General features: G+C 46.1%; 1 protein-coding gene across 1 annotated transcript in view; it reads left to right on the forward strand.

The window, feature by feature from the left end:
- LOC100950823 (growth-regulated protein homolog gamma-like) overlaps window positions 1-1,197 on the forward strand; it is a 2,195-nt gene extending 998 nt beyond the window's left edge. Inside the window, exon 4 of the mRNA XM_003790138.3 lies at window positions 540-1,197. Coding sequence (XP_003790186.2) covers window positions 540-555 — 16 coding nt within the window. The 3' untranslated portion in view covers window positions 556-1,197. The remainder of the gene's footprint in view (window positions 1-539) is intronic.
- The last annotated feature ends 585 nt before the right edge of the window (window positions 1,198-1,782 follow it).

Here is a 1,782-nt window from a genome sequence, read left to right on the forward strand (position 1 = left end):
GGGAGCTGGCTGTTGGGGGCTCACGCCCTCCTGGGCTTCAGACCTGAGAACTGGAAGCTCTGGTTTGGGGCAAACTGGGCCTCCAGGTCTTCTTGGTGAAGAGCAAGATATTGGGATGAGACCCCCGCAGCTCTAGGCGAGGACCCTGACAGTATTTGTGTCTTTGAACCTCAGCAGGATAGAGGAGGGAAGGGCAGCTGTTGCACTGGGTGCTGGAGGGCTTCAGTGAGGTCAGCGGGTAAATTCCAACCTGGAACCCACAATCACGGAGCAAAATGCTTTAGCTCCTTCAAGCCCAGAGTCTAGGTGCAGCCACAGGCCCCTTTCCCTCAATGCAAAGCATCCCGCAGCCCAGGAATACTTTAATATGGGGCCCCTACTAAATGCTTCTGACTACACCGGGAGGCGAGTGGGTACAGCCAGGGGTGCCCTGAGTGGAGGGCGGGCAGGAGTGTGCGCAGCCCCCTCAGAGCCTCAGGGGCCAGTGCGGAGAAGAGCGGCCTTCCTGGACCTGCAACTGGAGCCTTTTCTCTCCCTAGGCGCAGCAGCCGCTGACCTGCAGGGAAGGAAGGCAGCGGGCAGCTCTCTGGGGGCCAAGTCCTGCAGGGCCATCCCTGCCCTCAGGAGAGGAGAGCACGAAATGAAGTGACAGCGCCTGGTTTCCGCGGACACCTGGCAAGGGCTTAATGTATTTGATGATTTCTGATGAGAGTTCTATTTATGTATGTATTTATTTATTCAGAGCTTGTATTTTAATATTTACATGTTATTATTTAAAACTGTGACTGTGTTTCATCAAACACGGCTCAGTCCTGATTGTGATTTAATGTGAAGAGGATAGCGGTGCAAAGTCTCACTAAACTCAGTTAGTGGGGGGCCTCCAGGGTCAGCCACGGTGCTGCATGTGTTGGGGAGTGGGGTCCCAGCAACTTGTGAGGTCACCCTCAGGGTAAGGAATGTGGCTATTTTATACTTTTCTAAGAATGTCAGTTGTTATTTATTGAAATCATCTCATGTTACGTGGTCAGCATTTTTATGTTGAAGCTTCCCTTGGACATGTTATGTCTTTCTGGTAGGGCACACTGCCTTGTTCAACACTCCTTAGGGAATGTCTCTCTGCCTTGCAGAGAGAAGTTACATTGACTGTTATGTTTTTACAGTTGATATGAAAATAAAAGATGTTTTATAACACGCTAAGCTTCTGTTTGATTCTTCTTGGCCTTTTGTTCTTTCTGGGCCTCCAGGTGTGGTGCAGAGAGACTGGGGGTTGTGTCTTCCGCTGGGCACTTCCCTGTGTTTCTTGTAAGCAAAGACTAGTTGATGCTGGAACAAAGTAAACCTCCCCAAAACACCTTGATAACTCTAAATTTTTATGTAATTTTGCTAGTTTTCACAGTGACCAACTTGTTTTTCAAATTTATTTAAATTTATGAATACTTTAATATGGGGCCCCTACTAAATGCTTTTGATAAGTGGAATTTCAAACAAGTGTGCAGTTCTTTTCCCTTTAATGTTTTGGGCAGCAAATTCTGAAAAAGTGGATTCTTCCTCAGAACTAAAAAATATGTTGTATTTTAAATAATAATGATGATGATCTAATGAGGTAAATACATCAGAAAAGTTAAATATATGACAAAGCACAAAGGAAATATTAGGAGATAAATGGATTCAATATATAACATATTTCTTCATTTAATAGAGAAAATATGAGAAAAATTGTAACATAGGCTCGGCGCCGGTGGCTCAAGCGGCTAAGGCGCCAGCCACATACACCTAAGGTGG

The sequence above is a fragment of the Otolemur garnettii genome, unplaced genomic scaffold (assembly GCF_000181295.1).
Source record: "Otolemur garnettii isolate 467f Iridium unplaced genomic scaffold, OtoGar3 scaffold00039, whole genome shotgun sequence".
Classification (NCBI taxonomy): domain Eukaryota; kingdom Metazoa; phylum Chordata; class Mammalia; order Primates; family Galagidae; genus Otolemur; species Otolemur garnettii.